Consider the following 19,081-nt stretch of genomic DNA (forward strand, 5'->3'; position numbering starts at 1 on the left):
CAAAAAACAAACAAACAAACAAAAAAACCAGAAAACTATAAAGCATTACTATGCAAAGAAATTGGTCAGTAACAATCCACAGCAAGATAAGGAGCTTACACCAAATGTAAATCAGTTGTATCACCGCACATTGTTAGTTCACTGGACATTTTTTCCCTGGAAGGACATTGTTGATGAAAGAAGCTGGGTATTGTATTGATTTGAATTCTCGAGGAAAATCCTTATCTTAGCACTGGCTGGCATCAGACTTTCTCGGAACTACTTCCAGTTTACAGACACACTTTGAGTAGTACTCCTGAAAGATAGTATTAGGACAATTGGCTAAATTGGAATAGGAAATGTATATTGGAGAGTCATTTATATCAACATTACATTTCCTGAGTTTGTGGTAGTACCAGGGTTATTTAAGAGAATGTTCTTGTTTTTAGGAGATATTTATGTGCTAAATGTTACGTGCTAAAATATTTATGGGTGAAGGCTTATGATGTCTGCAACTAATTCCCAAATAGGAAAAAGTTATAACTGTGTGTGTGTGTGTATGTGTGTGTGTGTGTGTGTGTGTAAAGACAGAGCATAAGTGTAAATGTGGCAGAATGTTAAAAAATAGTGAATCTAGGTGAAGAGTCTATTTTTGTACTACTCTTGCAAGTTTTATGTAGGTTTGAAATTGTTTAAATAAAAAGTTTAGGAAAAAAGAGTTAGAAGTGAGTGTTCTAGAGAGAGGGAGACATCAGCCATGTAGTTGGTAACCATAGCACCCGAATGCTTAATGACTTGGGAACCAGTTGAAGGTCTTGTTTTGAATATATTGTTTAGAGCTGTCCGTTAACCCCGCTCTATTCCTTGTATGTCCTGAGTGATTGCTTCAGAAGGATGATGAGCAAGCATCCTTGGCTCTGTGCTTTTCCTCTTTGTCTGTGCTTAGCCTCTGACTCTGGTTCTAGCTGCTTTTATTGGAGAAAAATAAATAAATAAAACCATCTAATTTGTGCTTTCTTTTGAAAATCAGGTTTCCGAGCAGGAAATGGATGAAGTGATAGCACGCAGCACTTATCAGGAGAGCAAAGAGGCCAGTTCCTCTCCTGTCTTAGGTACTGTAATTGCACATTTTCATAGAACATTCAGAAGAGTCTCTCATTTAGTTCCCCCATGGGGCACTGCTCCATGCAATATTATTGGATTCTCTGTAATTGCCAGGTTTGCAGAAGTAGCTGTCAAAGAGATTCCATCCTGTCTCTTACTTGCTACTTTTGATTTCTGTGGTTATTTAATGTGCTTTATTAAAGTTCTAATCATGCATGCTTCTTAAGATAACTTGTAAAAATGAGTTAGCAGCATTTCATGTGCTTATGTTCAATTCACTGAAATGTTCTAAGTGAAAATGAAGCAACACCAAAATACCAATTGTTTGGTAGATGCAGAGTATTATCTATGCAAAAACCTGGGATTTCTTTACATGAATTAAAAGTTTTAACTTAAGAAAGGTAATAGAGGCTGCAAAAATCATGCTTTCCCTCTTATTAAGTAGAAAAAGTTCAGGCAGAGAGGATTGTGATAGTAAGAATTTCATATGAATTTAAAATAGAAAACATTGCATCAAGTTTTAAAAGTAATATTTCCTGTAGAATGGAAACCTAAAGGGACTCGGCAAACATGTCTGAACTTGAGATATTGCTCAAGATGTTAAGATTTATGTCAGGAGAAAGAGGAACTGAGACATGAGTTACTGGTTGTCAGAGGAAAAGGAAGGCATAGGATTTTTCGGCAACCATGAAACACCCTGATTATTTGCATCCATAACTAATATATTTAAAGTGGGCTCAACCGTAATGGGTTCTTTATTCGACCGCTTATACTCCTGAACTGCCTGAAAGTTCATATGCCTTCCTCTCATAATCCCAACATGTCCCCTCGTCATGTATAAAAGATTTTAGTAAGCCACGATCCTCGTGCCCAAGACCTTTGTGGTCATGGCATATAAGTTAAAGTCTCAAATGCTGAGTCTTTTCATCCTTAAACTGAAAACTGAAATAGACATTCCACCCTCTCCCTTTCATGAAAGTCTTTCATGAGTTTCTTGGGTGGTGTTCCTTTGTTCATTGTCCTTCAGTCCATTCAACAAATACCCCTGAGCACTTCCTAGATTGAACAGGCTCGGGAGATGGGATGGGGCTGGGTAGCCAGGTACCAGCCGGCATGCATGTCTGTACTTATGCACATGGCCAGCCCATCAGTGCCAGTCAAGCAAAGAAGGTTTGTTTAATAGGTTTGGCTCCTCCCGTTTTAGGTAAGGACGTGCCTGTTTGTAAGGATTTGAGCTTCATCATTTTGACAATATGGTAAAATTTTTCCCCCAACAGGTACCCCCTTGATGAGTCCCTCTCTTGTAAAAAAGGTGAGTCAAGATGCACTGCTGCCTTGCCCCGCTTGCCCATGAACAAGTTCCTGGAGCCCATATTTCCGTCTGTGAGGCATTTGGCCACCTTACATAGGAAATGGCCACAATGCTAATTTGAGAACAAATATATAAATCTGTGTTTCTTTTATTAAATATTCATTCAGGAAAAGAACAGAGCAACAAAATGAAAGAACTAAACTGCAGTTTGAAAAAGTTTTCAAAGAGGGCCCCACTTGGTTTTGGGTGGCCTGTGACTTTAAGGAGATGGTGGACTCAGCTGGCTGTTCCTGAACCCCAGGGGATCAGAGTGCAGGATTCAAACTCCCTAGTTTTCTGTCTCATCAATAACCTGAGACAGTGGCTTGGAATTTCATTGTTTTCCTATATCTCTTCCCCAGTGTTTTTCCTGGGAGGGTTAATATATTGCTGAGGTGGCTTTTCAAATCATTGCCAAACATTTGGGGGAAAAAAAAAAAAGTTTTTTTTTTTTTTTTTTCTTAAAAACCTTGTCTGGCAGCAACCATTGGCTTTTTATTCATTAATTGTTGAATTGAGCCATCCTAAAGTAAATGAAAGTGGTGTTTACTATCACAGCTGTTTCAAATGACCATGGATTAGAACAAAGTGTTCTTGGAAAGAGGGGAAGTAATTACTGTTTCAAATAATCCTGATGCGCCTTGTGAGCCATCCCGCGTTGTCGTCCACAGGATTCCCTGATCTCTGAATCGGAACTCTCTCAGTACTTTGCCCAAGATGTCCCAGGCCCCTTGACAGACTTCGTGGTGGCCGGCTCCGAGGACGAGGATCACGTGGGAAGTGGCTGCAGCACCTCTGAGGACGGCAGCCTGCCGCCTGGCACCTCCAGTAAGCGACTCTGGCCACGCTGGTTTATGTGTCTTGGTGCTATAATACGAAAAGAGAACTGGAAGCGATGGCCCTGGTTGTGTAGAGCCATCTTTCTACCCTGAGTAACTTCAGGAAAATGCAGCCCACTGTTGGCGACTGGCCACTCAGTTCTGCGGTAAATGGGCCAGAGTGTTAAAGATGGCCGAGCCAGACCCCCTCTGAAGGCTGTGTACATGGCATAGTCTTGAAATTTATGGCATCAATTTAGGTTGGCCTCTTGATGGCATTACGTGTTAGCCCAGTGCCAGAGCCCTTCTCTCCCTAGGCCCTAACTGAATTCTTTTTAGGAAGTGGTGAGTGAAAGATTCAGAACTTGTAAGAGACAGTCGTTTAATCTCATTCTCTTCTCAGTGTACTGTGAGATAGTGATCTGATGGGAATCGTACTGACCTCTCAGACTTCTGCTGGTAGGGTTTCCTCTTTTGTTTTCTTTCCGATGCTTGAACAAAAAAATGCCCTTGTCTTAGGAGAGGCAGGTGATGACCACTCGCTCTCATTTGGAGCAGCCGAGGAGCTGACTTTTAGTCTCTAACAGAAACATCGCAAGGTGGGAGCATGTGTAATTGTTCATGACATTGAGCAAGGTGTGAAGAGTGCCGAGCAGCCGTGCTTTCCTTCCCTCCCCTGGTTGGAATTTATTCATGGATTATTACCACAGGCTTCACTGTACCACACACTCTAGGAAGTTACAGGCCCATTAACCAAGCCCCCTTTTTTGCAGCTAAAGGAAGGCCCTCAGGTGATGAGAAGGCCCGGGAATGTGGCACTGGTTGGTCCCCGGGCATCCGCCTAAAGGGGAATTCTCAGCAGCAGCATCTAGAACCCCAGCCATGTGTTAGACATCCTGGGTGGTGATGGATTATCCATTTCTGTCTCTAAACAGCACGCACGTTTAAGCTAAACAACCCAGAGGTTGAGATATAAGCAGTAACAACACAAAAAGGGGGGACAACAGGAAAAGGAGAGGGAAGCTGGCTGTCTACTCTGTGCAGGTCCCAAGAAGCCATGTCGTTGAAGCCTGGAGCCCAGTGGCCAGAGGGTATTACTAACAAATGTAGAAATGCTCAGGGGTTAAATTGTAAGATCAGGCCAAGTGGGAAACTATTTCATTTGACTTTTCTTTCCCCTCCAGCTCACAAGGAATCAGGAAAAGCCAGGGCCAACAGCCTCGTGTCTCTAGGAAGCCAGCGGGGCTCTGGGATCTTCCACAAGCAGGTGACAGTTACCAGACAAGCCAGTCTCCCTGGAAGCCCTCAGAGCCTCCGAAACCCTCTCCTCCGCCAGAGGAGGGTGGGCTGCTATGATGCCAACGATGCCAGTGATGAGGAAGAATTTGATGGCGAAGGGGACTGCATTTCCCTCCCAGGGAGCCTCCCAGGTCCCGGCAGGCCTCTGACAGAGGACAACCCTAGGCATGTCGTAACGACCTCTACCAAGGTCACGGGTATCAACAACCAAGGGAGACATCCCCAGAAAACACTGGTCAGCAAGGCCTCCTCAGTGCCTCTCCTTGGCAGCTCATTGGACTTGGAGGAGAGTGTCCCAGGGCGCGTGGGGGTCTCTCCTTCTCATGCAGCCAACCTTCTGGCCTCTGCAGAGGCCCGCAAGGGTGGCCCTGGCTGCTCGGGGAGGAAGGAACTCTCAGGATCACGGAGTTCACCCAAACTGGAATACAAATCTGGTACCCAGAGTCTGGCGAGCATAGACAGCCCCAGTTGCCCCCAGCAGAAGATGGAAAGCCTGGGGCCCAGGCACAAACCAGTGGCCAGGGTCAGCCCACACTGCAAGAGGCCGGAGGCAGAGTCCAAGCCCAGCGGCTTGGAGACAGTAAACCTGACTGATGGAGCTAATGACCCAGATGGTCTGGACTCTAAAGTCAAGGCCACTTCAGTCCAAGAGACCATGACTGGTTTTCAACCAGATGGAACTGTGGAGCAGGTAATGGATTTTCTCTTAGTTACTTGGAATCTAAGTGAATATTGTGTGGATGAATTTGAAGTGTTATAAGGCATAAGATAATCTGCCTGGAAGAAAGAATGATTGGAGACTTATCTTTTAACAGTCATTCATTCCAGTCAATACACAGACTGCTTGGGAGCCTGTTCATGTATCAGCAGGTTGGTAGGGGAAGGTGCCCACGTACTAAGTCATAGATCATTTGGCCAAAAGATGTAATCGCTGTCTTTCCTGTACACGGGCCTGTGGTGGGTGATGGGAGGGCAGTGCGAGGCAGGTGAAGGAAAACCCTGGGTCTAGTACGAGCTTCCTCGCTGACTAGCTCGGTAACCACTTGGGCCAGTTATTGAAACTTTCTGAGGCACTGTAGTCTGGACTGTAAAGTAGGGATGCTGCTGTCTGCCCTGATCATCTGAGTTGGGGGGACTATCAAATGTAGGGTAACAGTGATTATCTCCTACTGATAAGCTTCTGAGTGATCCTTATTTTTTCAGACTTTCTACAGTGATTATGTGTAATTAAAGGTACTCATACCCTTGTTGTATCACATGAAAGAAACTTATAATGCACCACAGTCAATGCACGTTAATATTATTTATGTTACTACTTGGTTACACCTATGTCACAAAGGCCCAGAATTACCAAATCACTCGTTTTTAAAAAATTCAGTATACCTCCATTTTAGCAAGGAGAGTAAGAGAAACTAACACTGTTCACCAACTTCTCAACTTAAAGGATTTCTATCTAAGCAAAGAATCTGAGGTGACTTGTGGGGCCATATGTATAAAGATATATGTTCAAGTGATTTATATAAACATATGTGTAAATAGACCCATAAAATAAAAAGTCATAAAAACTATACTAGGAGAAGGGGTTTTGCTAACCTTATAGAAAAAATAGAAACACACATCTTTTTCCCCTCCCCCTAAAAAATCATTACCTCCAACTAGCACATGTGTTTTAAAATGTAATGTTCAGCTAATGGGTAAGCACTTTTTTAAATAGTATCATCTACAAATATTGGATTGGCGTTTTTATTCATAATAATTTATATCTATTAAAATAAGGGCTTTTGTCATTGTGAATCAGTATTCCCAGTAAGAACTTTGAGCAGCATTTAAAACTTTTGTAAAAAAGAATTTTAATTTTTCTCATAAAAATTTCAGTTCTAAAATTTGATTTGATTTCTACATGAGAAAGAAAATAGAATGCATTGACATAAAATATTTACCCTCAAATATTGGAAGCTAAAAAAAAAATCTTTCTCTTTTGGTAAATGGCTTGTCCTCTACTGTTTTTATTTAATACTTATTAAAATAGAGAGGAAATTCACATAACATAAAATTAAACATTTTGAAGTGTACAATTCAGAGGTACTTAGAGGTAGTGGTTGTACAGTATTGTAAATGCACTATCTAGTTCCAAAACTCTTATACTGTTTTTATATTATATCTATGCCTTACTGGTAAATAGAAGATTAACTGAGTTAAATAAACCCGTATAGATTTCCCTCAATAGATAATTGACATTTTACTAAATGATTTTTTTTCTTTTTACAAGAGTAGCTGTAAGACACTATTTCACCTCTTCCCTCTGCTGCCACCTTTGGGCCACATTATGACTCTTTAACTCAGAGGGTAAATTTCAAATCTGATTTAACGTTTTAGCAAGTTTGTTTTAAAAAATCCTTTTTAAATTTGTTTTAAAAAAATATTTTAGATAGAAGAAAGGAAGATAAAATAATTGACACTTGACTAAAGTGAAATTTTGAAATATTAAATGTCAATTTCATTTATCTCCCTAACTACAAACTGAGGAGCTGATTTTACAGTCTTGGATATCACTGTGCAAGATAATAATATTACCTTAACATCTATAAAGCCTTTCATATGATGCCTGTTTTTATAACTGTTAACTCATTTAATCTTTTATTTAAAACTATGAGTTAGACAGGGCAAGTCTTATCATCCCCATTTTTCTCCAATTTCTTAAATTGTGGTAAAATACGCATAACATAAAGTTTACCATCTTTACCATTATTTAGTGTACAGTTGAGTACAATTAATACAGCCATACTATTGTGCAACCGTCACCACCACTCATCTCCAAAACTCTTCATCTTATAAAATGGAAACTCTATATCCATTAAACAATAACTCCCATCCCCTCTCCCACCAGCCCCTGGAAACCACCATTCTGCTTTCTGTCTCTATTATTTTGACTACTCTAGGTACCTCATGTAAGTGGAATCATATAATGTTTGTCTTTTTCTGACTGGCTTATTTCACTTAGCATAGTGTCCTCAAAGCTTATCTATGTTGTAGCATGTATCTGAATTTCTCTCCTTTTTTATGGCTAATATTCCATTATATGTATATACACATTTTGCTTACACATTCGTCTATCAACGGACACTTGAGGTGCTTCCACATTTTAGCTATTGTGAATAATACTGCTATGAATATGGGTATACAAATATCTCTTCATGACCCTGATTTCAGTTCTTTTGGATATACACCCAGAAGTGGGACTGCTGGATCATATGGTAGTTCCATTTTTATTTTTTGAGGAACCTCCATTCTGTTTTCCATAGCGGCTGCATGGATTTATGTTCTAACTGTACACGAGGGCCCAAATTTCTTCACATCCTCATGAACCACTTGTTATTTCTGGTTTTTTATTATAACCATCCTAAGGGGTGTGAGGTGATATCTCATGGTGGTTTTGATGTGACTTTCCCTAATCACCCACATTAGTTAAACCGAAGCATAGGAAGAGTGATAGGACCGTACAATTTCTAGTGGACCATAAACCCAGAATCTGGATTATGTGGCTCCTAGTCCCGGGCTCTGAAATTTTCCCAAACCAGCTTTCTTCTATATATGATGTCTTGATATGCAGAAAACCTGAACGCTACTGACAGTGACTTGCTGTTGTCATTGTGCCAGGAATCTCCGGGAAAACTGACCATCAGGGATGGGTCCCACCGAGGTGCTGGCCGCCTCACAGAGAACCTGCCCAAAGCTGCACCAGACCGGGGGCAACAACCTGGGACAGGTAAGATTTTTATCATGTGGTATGTTTCAAGATGGGAGGGCAGAAGTTACCCTAAGAAAAACGTTCCATGTGAAGAATTTTTTGGGGGGCGGGGGATGACTCTTACACAAGTTAATTTTTAAAAGCCACCTGCGTTTAAGAACTTTACTAGATCACTGTACCTAAACTCAGTTTTTTTCAATTATTTTTTTTATTTTTTAATTACAGTTGACATACAATATTATCTTAGTTTGAGGAGTACCACGTAGTGATTAGACATTTATACACCTTATGAAGTGATCACCCTGATAAATCTAGTACCCATCTGACACCATATATAGTTATTACAATATTATTGACTATTGACTATATCCCATCTACTGTATTTTACATCCTTTAGACTGTTTTGTAACTATCAATTTGTACTTCTTAATCCCTTCCCCTTTTTTACCCACCTCGACCCCCTCCCGTCTGGCAACCACAAAAGTATTCTCTGTATCTATGATTGAGCTCATACTTTTATTTATTTATTTATTTTAAGATTTTTTTGTTGGGGAAGGGGAACAGGACTTTATTAGGGAACAGTGTGTACTTACTTCCAGGACTTTTGCCAAGTCAAGTTGTTGTCCTTTCGATCTTACTTGTGGGGGGCACAGCTCAGCTCCAGGTCCAGTTGCCGTTGTTAGTTGTCACTGGCAGCCTTCAGCGTTAGGAGCACGGAGCTCCAACCGCCTGAGCCACCGGGCCAGCCCCTTAAACTCATACTTTTAATTCCACATAGAGTGCATGCATTTTCATTCAGCCAACACGCCTTACCCATTTTGTGATATGTACCTTAGTAAATGAGACATGAGATGAAAGGAAAGGACTTCCCACGCTTCAGAATCTCAACACTCTGCTTTTGTGAAATCACATGCGCTGAGAAATGACAGAAAGAACCTCAACAGACGACAAGTAAAAAAAAAACAGTTTTTTACCTCATGCATCCACAGAAAATATTTGAGCAGCTTGTTGAGGTCAACAAGATGCTCCCAGGCCTGCATGACTGGCACCAGCCCCGACAAGCAGTCCGAAGCACTGGTGACGTAAATGACAGCATACCTGTAACCTGCACTAGTTAGGGAGCTGCAGTGGTATCCTCCATGTCCTTCTGCTCCTGTGGTATCGTGTAAAGGCTTCTGGGCCTCTGCCGCACGATGTGCCATAATTGAGTCAATATTTTTCCCATTATTGGGCATTTGGAGCATTTCCAAGTGAAGAATTAGTTTGAAAGGTGACGTCAAGGACTGTCTCCATGCAATTTAATATCCCTTTAAGTTACACACCTTGTAATAAAGTCAAATTGCTAAGAAAAACTTAAGGTTTGCTCAGTGACTGAATCTGACTCTGAAAACCCACCTTTAAGTCCCCTTCTCCTGTCTCATTGCTACCTTTCCCCATAGTGGGCACCAGCAGAAGCAGGAAAGTCGTGCTGAAGGGAGTTCAAAGAGGTTAAGCAGAGGACAGGAGCCGTGGGTTTGGATGTTGCCATGCCCCTGGCCTGCCACAGGCTGGGAGTTATGTAGTATGTCCATGGCTGTCTTCAGCCAATGTGATGTCTCCAGGTGCTCTCTACACAGAGGCCAGGTAGTCAGGGTTCAGGTAACAGTGTGGGCTGCAGAGCCAGCTTCCTGGACTGAGCCCTGGCTGTGAACTCTGTGACCCTGGTACATCGTTTAACCACTCTGTGCCTCCGTTTCCTACCGTCACAGTGCAGATGGTCACAACACCTACCTCACATTATTGGGAGGAAAATTAAGGGCATGAAGAACTCTTAGCACAGTGCTAGTCCTAATAGTTAGTTCTTAATAAGTGACACAGGAATTTCAGGAGGGAAAAGACATACGATCTGTGTGGGAAAGGTATAGAGCTTTCATTGTGACTTTTTAACTCCAACCTCAGACCCTTAACTCCTAAGAAAACAGTGAATCTAATATTCTTTTTTATGCCAGTCCCTCCCCACCCCATTGTAAGAGCCATGGGCCAGAGGTGGGCAGATAAGCCCAGGAGTGTGCAGGGCCTCAGGAGGAGGCAGCCCAGGACAGAGGAGTGCTCCAGAACCATCTCATGGCATGACTTTACTTCCCCCTTCTCGACACACACCACCTTTCCCTGCCCCTCGGAGATTTCATGCTTTTTCTTCTCCACTTTCATTCCATTTTTCTCCTCATCACTCTGGTCAAATTATCCCCCCAATTATCCACTCAAGTCCCCATGCCTCTGTCACAGCTTCCCAGGATAATCTGGCCGTCTAGTGTCTCCTCTGAATTTGGCCAAGGTACAGAGAAGCTCAGTGTAGACCCGCTTTCGGTCTGTAGCATTCCATGTGTTTTCCCAAATTCGCTTCATCTCATGGTTCAACAGTAAGTCCCTAACGCTGGGCGCTCGGACTGTTTCATACTTCACGGTGCCCAACCCGCACCTTGAGGCTGCACCCGCGCGTGGTGGGCCAGCTGCTGGACCGAGACGCGAGGCCTCTGTGGAATCAGTGCCAAGTGAGGAAGGAAAGAGAACCACAGCCTGACTCCGGTGGTTTCCGCCATCAGAGGGTGAACGGTATCGAGAAACCCAAGTGGGGGATTTCTGCGGTGTGTCCCCATCCTTAAAAATTAACCAGAAGAGAGAAAACAGGGCAGAAACAAAAGCTCACTCTGCCAGCCAGTCCGAGTTATTTTAGAGCGTTGAAAGCAGGGTGGTGGTAGTGAGATGAGTGCTCTGTAATCTTAGAGACAAAAAAAGAACAGGAAGGCCTGCAACCAGGCTGTGCCATGTCTTTCTGAAAAAGACACAAAAAATTGAGATTGTTTACAGTTTTCCTTTTTTTTTCCTTGTTTAGTTGAGAGATGTTCTGTTTTCTTACCTTTCCCCCACCTTTTCTCAACACAGGACTGGACAGCTCCCCAGACCTCATCCCTTCCCCAGGGCAGAAGAGGGCAGCTCACCCTGACCCCAGCAAGACCTCAGTGGACACAGAGCAAGTGAGACGGCCTGAAGACCCCAGACAGCCAGTATTACCCAGGGTCACCCGGGAGCACAGCACATCCCCAGGGAAAATGGCAACAGCTGAGCCTGACTTCAGCAAGATTCGTGCCGCCGCAGAAGCCAGCTCACCTGACACCACCAGGAAGGCAGCGGCCAACCAGGGAACAGGACCTGAGGCCGAGGGAGCCTCTCCAGCCAGTGCTGTCCTCTCACGAGACCTACTCAGGCCGCAGGAGGAGACACAAAGAGTTTCAGGTAACCACAGCAAAGCTCTGCAAACAACAGGAATCCTCATACCTGGAAACTCCCAGGAGTCTGCTCTGCTCAAGGGAACAGACTCTGAGTCTGAGAGGGCACGGCAGGTCAGCCCCTCCCTGCTGTCACCGACTGACAAGGCCAAAGAGGTGTGTGGCAGTGTCTCAGGGCGCTGCTGCCCCGGGAAGAGTGGAGGGAGCCCTGTGACAGACATCGACAGACTCATCAAGGAATTGGATGCTTCTGAAGCAAGACTTCAGTCGCCTCAGAAAGGGGACCGGGCAAGTCAAGAGGGTAGTTCTCAGGGTCACCTTCCAACAGGAGCTGGAGGTGGAAGTTCCCGCCGTGCTGAGCCAGTCACGGGGAACCAGACCCCCACCCAGAGGCGGGCCTGGGCTGCTGGCCCTCCCCCGCCCCCACAGTGGACCTCCCAGCCTTCAGTTTTGGATTCGATTAATCCTGACAAACATTTTACTGTGAACAAAAACTTTTTGAGCAACTACTCTAGAAATTTGAGCAGTTTTCACGAAGACAGTACGTCCCTGTCAGGCCTGGGTGACAGCACAGAGCCATCTCTCTCGTCCATGTATGGCGATGCCGAGGACTCGTCTTCTGACCCCGACTCGCTCACTGAAGCCCCCCGACCTTCCACCAGGGACAACTGGTCCCCTCCTCGTTCCCGTGGGTCTTCTCACAAGGAAGATACTACAGAGTCTGAAGAGGAGCAGGTTGAAATCTGCTCCACGGGTGGCTCCCCCCACCCACCCCCGACGGCCGTGCATGCGCCTGCCCGGGCTGCACCCTGCCCTGCCCTCGCCAGGGTTCTGCCACGAAAGCACAGTGCTCTGAGTGAAGCGGTGGGAAGCCCGTGTGAGAGAGCGTCCTTCGTGCCAGGAGCCTTGTGCCCTGCAATCCCAAACTCTTCCCAGCCATCTTCTCTCTTGGATATAAGCTCCCATGGGCACGAACCTTACGCGGACCTAAAGATTACAGAGAACCACAGGTCTTCATGTGAAGAAGAAAGTGAGGAAGCCGGCAGCACTGGCTCAGCTGTGGAAAACAGCCAGCCTTCTACAGCCACCAGGCATTTTCACAACCCCGCAGTCACTCTCCCTCCTCACGTGGTAAATGGTTTGGAACATGCCTCGTTGGATGGGGAAACTCCAAATGGAAAACAGGAAGCCAATGTTAACACAACTGAAAATCGTTCCTCCTTTAATGTGGCTGCCCCTGAGAACGGGGAATCTGTTTTGGCAAATCTGCACATCTCCGAAAGTCATGACCTGGACGACTTGCTACAGAAACCAAAAATGACCTCCAGGAGGCCCATCATGGCCTGGTTTAAAGACGTCAGTAAAAGTAACCAAGGTACTCATTTGCAGAGCAAAGCTGAAAAGGAACAATCCATGATGCCAGCCAGAAGTCCTGACTCCAAGAGTCAGGTGTTGAGCACAAGCCATAAAAAGGGGGTTGCTGTGCCTAACAGCACCCCTCAACTGAAACTGAACCTTGAAAATAAAGACCCACCTAAAAAAAGTTCAGCGGAAACACTTTTAAGTAACTGTCAGAAACCCAAATCCGGTCCTAAGCTGAAAAGACTGGGCATCAAAAGCAAAAGCAGAGGCAGTTCCGAGACCCTTGCCACTAATGTGCCTAAAGCTGGTGGGACAGACCACAGGAAATCCCTCATTTCACCCCAGGCCTCCCACAAAATGCTTTCCAAGGTAGCATCACACCGGTTCCACATAGCTGACCATGAAGAACCCGACAAAGATGCCACAGCCCCCAGCAAGTCTCCCCAGTGTGTGCTGGAGAACAAGCCGCCACCTGCAGCCTCGGGCTCCCTCAGGCCTTCGGCATCAGACACAAGCATCAGACCATTCATTCCGTCCCTGACCTCCCCCAAGACTCTTCCTGAGCAAGATGCAAGTAATGGGTTCCACACGGCTGACCACTCCGAACCCGACAGAAGTTGCCCAGCCACCCCCAGATCTCCTAAGTGTGGACCAGACAGCAAGGCACCCTCAGTGGCCTCGGAGACAGGTTCCCCAGCACTGAGGAGTGGCGCATCCACAGCAGTGGGCAAGTGTGAGCTCCCACCTCCCAGGCAGTCCCAGCAGCGCATGGCCAGCCAAACGGATTTGGTACCAGAAGCAGCCCAACCTGGGGTGACTGGCAACAAAGGAAGCAAAGCAATTGCTAGTTATCCCCTAGAAAGAATAAACCAGCTGAAAATAGTTGAAATTCCTTCTGAAAAAATGCCAAAGAATGCAAAGAATACAAGTGGTGACAAGCCAACTGAAAGTGACAGACAGGGAGAGTTCTTGGCCCAGAGCAACTGTCAGGAGAAGAGTGAAATCAGACCCTGTCACCCGTCAATGGAATCAGCCCCAAATCATCTATCCTCACTCACGTCCTGTGCCTCCCCAGTAGAGCAGGAAATGCAGCGATCTTTCAGCGTGGCAAAACTGGCCTCCTCCTCCTCCTCCCCACAGCTGCTGGCTAAAAAGGCAGATTCCTCCCCAGGAAAGTCGAGCCAGATGTCAGACTCCCCAGGGACGCCCAAGCACAGCACACCAGCGAGCCCAGTGCTGGATGACCATCCCTATTTCACACCGAGACCAGCGACCAGGACCTACTCCATGCCAGCCCAGTTCTCAAGCCACTTTGGGAGGGAGGGGCCTTCCCTGCACAGCCCAGGTCGCGCTCAGCGGGACAGCCAGATCCCTTCAACAAGCGGTGGTCTCCTTGACACCAAGGCATCCAGAGGCTGTGCTCTTGGGCTTGTCAATGGACAGGGCATGTATAGCGTGAAGCCCCTGCTGGAGACGGCGAGGAACCTTCCAGGAACAGACGAAGGGGATGTCCTTTCACTGCAGGAAACGAGCTGCCTGGTCACAGACAAAATCAAAGTCACCAGGAGACATTACTACTCTGAGCAGAACTGGCCCCATGAATCTACCTCATTTTTCTCTGTGAAGCAGAGGATCAAGTCCTTTGAGAACCTGGCCAATTCTGACCGGCCTGCGGCCAAGTTGGGGACTTCCCCTTTTCTGTCTGTGAGCTCCAAGCCTCCCATTGGGAGACGGTCATCTGGCAGCGTGGCTTCGGGGAGCCTCATCCACACTGGTGACCCGACAGCGAGGTCCCTGAGACGCAGCCTGAGTTCCTGCAGTGAAAGCCAAAGTGAAGCCAGCACCCTCACGCCCCAGATGATGAAGTCTCCGTCCAGCACGATGCTGACGGTCTCCCAACAGAATGTGCTGGAGACCAGTAACAAGGGCCCTGATTCGGACCCAAAGAAAGCGCTTGGTCCTTCTGGAATTCCCACTCCGACTGTGACCCCGGCCTCTCCCGTCAAAAGGAACAAGTCCTCGGTGCGCCATACGCAGCCCTCGCCGTTATCCCGCTCTAAGCTCCAGGAACTGAGAGCTTTGAGTATGCCCGACCTTGACAAGCTCTGCAGCGAGGATTTCTCGGCAGGGCCACAGGCCGTGCTCTTCAAAACCGAGCTGGAAATCATCCCCAGGAGGTCACTTGGTTCCCCTGCTGGAGGCCTCAATGGGTCCACTGCCCTTTCATGTCCTGTGAAAGGGGGGGACAGCGCCTGTCCAGGAGGAAGCAGGCCTAAAGCCAGTGAGCCTGGGGCACCCAGTTCAGCCAGTAATATGGGTGAAACGCCCCAGGATCTGCCTTCCAGAAAAAGCTGGTCAGTTAAGTAAGTATCTGTTCCTCCCCCTCCCCCTTTTATCTAAATAAACTTTTTTAAAAATCTAAAAACTAGTTTTAGATTTATAGAAAAGTTGCAAAGATAGTGCAGAGTTCCCATGTATCCCTCTTACATGGGAACTAATGTTAGCATCTTACATGGACCAATTTTGTCCATTGGTCAAAAGCAGGAAGTTAACGTCGGGACAACACGATTAACTAAACTACAGATTTTATTCCGGTATCACAGAAGTGTCCTTTTTCTATTCCAGTATCCCGCTAAGGATATCACATTAAAAACAGCCCCCACTGTTTTTAATACTATTACTGGAAAAATAAAGTGCTGCAGGGAGAAGTGTCGGCTAAAATGTTGCTCTGAAGAGAGGTTCCTATAGGACATGGCACTTAGGGAAAAGCATCATGACAAAGATGGGAGACAGTGAAGGCTGCACCTCAAGGAAGAATCTGGGCCTTTGAGAGTGATTGGAGTTAAACAGGAAATTTCTACATTTTAAAATATCTCACTTGAGCCTATATATTGCAAATTTTTTAATATATCAGAAATTTTCTGACCACATTGGTTCTGTAACACCTTGGAGGAATCCCTGAATCCATAGTAATTCCCACTGAAAAGAACCAACGATAATAGTAGAAAGGACGTCATTTTAAATGCGTTTTTACAAAAATGGAGAAATTGCTTTTTTCTTGATGTTTTTAATGTATTTATATTGTTTAGTTTGGATCAACTTCTAGTCTCAGCGGGGGACCAGCAAAGATTACAGTCTGTTTTGTCATCAGTGGGGTCAAAATCTACCATCCTAACTCTCATTCAGGAAGCGAAAGCACAATCAGAGGTGAGTGAAATGCAGAAACATGGGAAGATGGAACTGTTGTCATGTTAGTGCCCGGTGTGTGCAGAGAGCCAAGGAGAGCCCTCCTCCAAGTCTTGTGTTGTGAGTTCTACAGCTCAGTCTCGCTTGTAGCTGGCTTCAGAAGCTGGATCTTGTCTTGTGTTTTTCGGTGCTAGACTGGTGAAGCAGCTGTTTTAATTCCCCAGTGGTAACTGGTACTATCTTCCCTGCCCCACCCTGCATTTGGAGTTTGTCTGCAGAAGGTCCTCCAAACACAACAAGGCATCTTGGAACTGTTGGGGAATGACTGACCACAAGTACCTCTGTCGACCTAAGTGGACATAAACTACCTGTCGAGGGAGCCACCTGCTGGGAAATGAGAGTTAACATCTGTGTGGCCCTGTGCTGTCACCAAGTGTAGGAGCTTCTGAAGCCTGGGGTTCGAGACAAAGAAGCTAATTAGTCTTACAGAGTCTTTCAATAGACTGCATGTGACAGTAAACAATAACCAAAGAAACCATGAGTTCATACTAGAATACTTCTCTGAAGTACAACATTAATTTCTCAGGCCTATCCAGAGAGAATTGAACCCTAAGAAATGGATAGTTTCTGTTTAGAGAAAAAAGCAAATAACAGTTTTTCTTGAGTGGTAATGTAGCTGAGTCACTGATATCATCTGAGAATGCTTTCCAGCAATTCTAATATTAGCAGGGCTGTGACGTTGGTTTCTAATAAGGAATGAGACGGGCGGGGGAGGACACAGGGTGGGGTAGAGCCCAATTCCCCCGTAGCTTCCACTGGTTTGAGTCTGTGCAGTTAGGAAACACCTTGAGACATCCAGCATTTTTCATTTCAGTAAAAGGGACAATTCCATCATCTCCCTTCCTTCTTCAACTTGTTACAATACGGTAAGCATTTCACACATGGAAAGTTGTACTCTGGGGTTTGCAGCCAAGGTGGCATGGTGAGATCACGCTCTGCCAGGGCCCCCTTCGCTGCAGACATTTTAGAGTGTTAGAGAAAATGTAAAAGGAGGCAAACAAATGTAGAAGGTCTCAACCAAACTCACAAACGAGATGGACATTTTCAGAGACCACAACTAAAGGGGAGGCTTTGTATGGACAGGAGGCTGAGCGTCAGCTTGGGTACATCTTTCGGGGCCTCCCCACTCCGGTTCCATATTCACCACCAGACGGACAGGCATGGTGGCGCGGTGTTAAAGATCTTTCTTCTCCTTTCACCAGAATGAGCTTTTTTTCTCTTTTCTTACTGTCTTCATTGGTTTTAGAGAGGAGCCGGTAGCAGAAATGTGCTTATTCTGCCATCTTTAGACCAGAAGTTTCCTGCCTTATTTTTCGTTTGTTTGTTTTAATGATATGGTTTGTAGGTGCTGAAAATGGAACTGCACAAAACGATTTCTTGTGGCTTCTTGGGGGCGCTGTGAGAGATGAGAGAGTCTGAAAGCAAGCCCTGGTCTTCTGACCTCGGCAGGCCCAAACCTTGGGGGTGCCCTGATCGTGGATCTCGCTTTCCTGATGCTGTGCTAAGCTTCCGAGGGAGGCAGAATTGGGCCTGATCGTCAGCTTCCAGCACACTTGTAGCCTCAAACACAACTGGAAAAAAGACATTTTTGTAAATTAAAATTCTGGTGATAACTTATCCAGGAATTCAGGAGAGTCCCTTTTTCAAATAATCTGTCTCTCTGCTCCAATGATGCATTTAAATATCTGAGAAGAAAAAAAAAATTTTTAAATAAATATCTGAGAAGTATTCCTATGTCAGCATCCAACGTTTCCTCTGAGAAGCTGCACAGACCATTTACCGGACCACATGCTCCAGTTTTTATTGAGAAAGCCTAGTCATCATTCTTCCTTCCACTGACTGGTGTCTGAGCATCAGGTCCGTATCCCAGCCCCCCAAGTTCTGCAGGCATTCTGGTGTCGGCATATGGAGCCCGTTTGAATGAACTCTGTTCTATAGACAAGTGTAAAATGCTTAAGTTTAGTCCCTAGGACTTACTGATGGAACCAAACACTACTGGGTCCTCCCCCGGCACAATACAGAGGTGGTTTTCTCTTTCCATGCTTTCAGTTTCTCGTCAGAGCAGTCCTTACAGCTTATTAGATTCCTTTTCTATTGCTGTGTTTGAGAACACCTTGAATTGATGGATTAAAAACCTAGCAGGGCAGATCTGTAAAATGTTGCTGAATCATCTCTAGTGTATGGATGGAGGAAGTCGAAATTCAGTATAATCAGCCCAGCTTGCTTTTCTATTTTAAAATCTTTTATTCCAAGGTATCTTTTGATTGATACTTGAAACATAAGACAGTCTTCTGTTATTTAACCGTGGAACACTACTAAGAATGTTCTAGTCTCGATAGGAGTTGACAGTTTTAATGTACCTTGTATATCATAACGTACTTGTTAACATACTTTGTATTTTATGAGTACTAATTAGTTCATTAATTGCACCTGAAATTCAATCAACTGAACATGGCGGGAGGAGGGCACAGGGCACATGGCTTCATTCTACTCTTAGCCCACTCTTGGCACTGACATGTCTCTTTGCTGCTGCTGCTGCTATTGTTGTTTGCTAAACTGCACACTTACTTGTGGAATAAAGAATGCCCTTTGTGATCAAATTACATGCTGTGATTTGGCAAGACACAGTCTGGTGCCTGGCATGACCAGAGTGGCTTCTCAATTGCCCCGTCCCCACCCTGTCCCGGTTCCTGTCCACCATCCCTGTGGTTCTGCAGCTATGGGACGGACCCTCACACACCCGTACAAGCACCCCCCCAGGAGGACCGCAGATTGGTCCAAATGGGGCTCCTCTAATTCAAATATCCTGTGAAAGCTCCTGGAAAACCATCGGGTATAGTGGTGACAAACTGCGGTCGTACAGACGGATTTATATCAGAACTTCCTTACTCTGGGTACAAGGACTATC

General features: G+C 45.3%; 1 protein-coding gene across 5 annotated transcripts in view; it reads left to right on the plus strand.

The window, feature by feature from the left end:
- Positions 1–19,081, plus strand: part of PDZD2 (PDZ domain containing 2) — a 330,846-nt gene that overhangs the window by 300,933 nt on the left and 10,832 nt on the right. For all 5 annotated transcript variants that reach the window (XM_019737273.3, XM_019737274.3, XM_019737275.3 and 2 more), the window contains 7 exons: positions 1,010–1,091; positions 2,361–2,395; positions 3,106–3,262; positions 4,437–5,242; positions 8,209–8,317; positions 11,222–15,290; positions 16,017–16,134. In XM_019737273.3, coding sequence (XP_019592832.3) covers positions 1,010–1,091; positions 2,361–2,395; positions 3,106–3,262; positions 4,437–5,242; positions 8,209–8,317; positions 11,222–15,290; positions 16,017–16,134 — 5,376 coding nt within the window. The remainder of the gene's footprint in view (positions 1–1,009; positions 1,092–2,360; positions 2,396–3,105; positions 3,263–4,436; positions 5,243–8,208; positions 8,318–11,221; positions 15,291–16,016; positions 16,135–19,081) is intronic.

Source organism: Rhinolophus sinicus, chromosome 3 (assembly GCF_057876585.1).
Source record: "Rhinolophus sinicus isolate RSI-liver-muscle chromosome 3, RSI-T2T, whole genome shotgun sequence".
In the NCBI taxonomy this organism is placed as follows: Eukaryota; Metazoa; Chordata; class Mammalia; order Chiroptera; family Rhinolophidae; genus Rhinolophus; species Rhinolophus sinicus.